The 2012-nt window shown below is 40.8% G+C and overlaps 1 protein-coding gene across 1 annotated transcript; it reads right to left on the bottom strand.

Moving 5' to 3' along the window:
- Nucleotides 1–1241: 1241 nt before the first annotated feature.
- On the bottom strand, nt 1242–1688 carry LOC147531670 (uncharacterized). Its single transcript, XM_086649795.1, has one exon. The coding sequence runs from the start codon at nt 1686–1688 to the stop codon at nt 1242–1244; it is 447 nt and encodes a 148-aa protein (XP_086505921.1).
- Between the last annotated feature and the right edge of the window lie 324 nt (nt 1689–2012).

Here is a 2012-nt window from a genome sequence, read left to right as displayed (position 1 = left end):
TCAAGTTAAATATTGAGAAGCCTATGGTTCAGCAATGTTTGAAGGGCTTGAAATGGAAGGCTCCTAGTGATGGGTTTGTCCTAATAAACACTTATGGTGCTTTTGATAAAGATTATGCAGGTTATGGTGCTGTTATTAGAGATGCGAAAGGGATAGTTCTAGCAGCTGGTGCAGGTAGAACTGATTCGGCTAATGTGGTGTCTATGCTATCTGACAAAGGGGGGAAACCTCCTTGGAGGGTGTGGAGTCTATGGAAAGAGGTACAAGATTTGATGACAGAGTTTGAAAGCTGTGGGGTGCTTCATGTTTGTCGAGAAATTAATCAAGCAGCCGACTTTTTGTCTCGGTTGAGTTGTAATGGGATTGTCCATCTGTCTATTGTGGAGGAGGATAGGAAAGGAAAAGTCAGGCTTAGAAAGTTTTGGCCGACTAAGAGTTGTTAGTTCTGTTTTGTATTCTTTTTGGGTGGATCATTATAGTTGGCTATAATGAGGGATATCTTGTAATTAAAATTTTATTTCAATAAATGGGTCGGGGTCCCTTTAATCCCCGTTGACTTTTTCAAAAAAAAAGAAAGAAAAAAACAGTCCATGAAAGCTTCTTACATCAAATTGGGTTGCCGGAACTGGCCAACTCCTTGTAGCTTCAACTTTGCTTTCATCAACTGAAATTCCCTTATCTGAAACGATATAACCAAGAAACACAATGCTAGAAGTAAAGAACTCACACATATCTGGTTTAGCATATAGCTGGTTTCTCCTTAACACCTTCAAAACTTCCCTGAGGTGTTCAGCATGTTCGGCTTCATTCTTGCTATAGACAAGAATATCATCAAAATAGACCACAACAAATTTTCCAATTAAGTCTCGCAAGACCTGATTCATAAGTCTCATGAAAGTGCTGGGTGCATTTGATAAGTCAAATGGCATGACTAGCCATTCAAACAAGCCACTCTTTGTCTTGAACGCAGTCTTCCATTCATCACCTTCCTTCATTCTGATCAAGTGATATCTACTCCTTAGATCAATTTTTGAAATGACCTTTGAGCCATTTAACTCATCTAGCATGTCAACCAATCTGGGTATATGATAACGATACTTGATGGTTATCTTGTTAATAGCTCGGCAGTCTACACACATCCTCACCGAACCATCTTTCTTTCGTACAAGCAGAGCTGGTACAGAACATGGACGCATGCTCTCCCTGACATACCCTCGATCAATCAGCTCTTACACTTGTTTCTACAACTCCTTAGCCTCTTCTAGATCGCATCTATAAGCTGGACGATTTGGAAAAGGTGCAACAGGTAATAAATCAATTTGATGCTCAATACCTCGGTTTGGAGGTAACCTGGGTGGTAAATCTTTAGGAACAACATCACTGAACTCATTCATCAATTTCAGCATCAATGGATGAGAAATCACTTCAGCTCCCTCATTCTTTCCAACCACCAGCAAAGCAAAGACCTCCTTGCCCTTACCCATCTTCTTCATGATTTTGGTTTCACCCAAAAACATGTTCTCCTTGGGTTTCTCTGCTGCTGACTTAGCAGACATAGTAGGTGATAAGGGTGTCAATGTAATGTGCTTCTTATCCTTATGAAAAGAATAAATGTTCTTGTACCCATCATTTACAGCTCTTCTATCAAACTCCCAAGGTCTGCCAAGCAATAGATGACAAGCATCCATTGGAATATCACAGACCACCTCATCATGGTAGTTCTTCCCAATAGAAAAGGAAATCACAACCTGTTTAGAAACTTGCAACTTGCTCCCATTAGTCAACCACTTAAGTTTGTACGGTTGTCGATGCTTTGTAGTTGGCAAACTCAGCTTCTTCACAAGTGTACTTGATGCGACAGTGGTACAACTCCCACTTGCTGATGTCAAAAAATGGTCTTCCGTTATATCAGCATGAAACAGGGAGTTGATGCATGACAGCCTCCGTTAGGTTAAGTTGGATTCTGCAGAGTGTTTCTACTTGCAGCTCTGGTTCTCTGCTCCTGCTCCTCG

Source organism: Eschscholzia californica, unplaced genomic scaffold (assembly GCF_041429995.1).
Source record: "Eschscholzia californica isolate CP2 unplaced genomic scaffold, dmEscCali1.0.p SCAF_6, whole genome shotgun sequence".
Classification (NCBI taxonomy): domain Eukaryota; kingdom Viridiplantae; phylum Streptophyta; class Magnoliopsida; order Ranunculales; family Papaveraceae; genus Eschscholzia; species Eschscholzia californica.
This window is presented reverse-complemented; position numbering and strand designations above follow the sequence as displayed.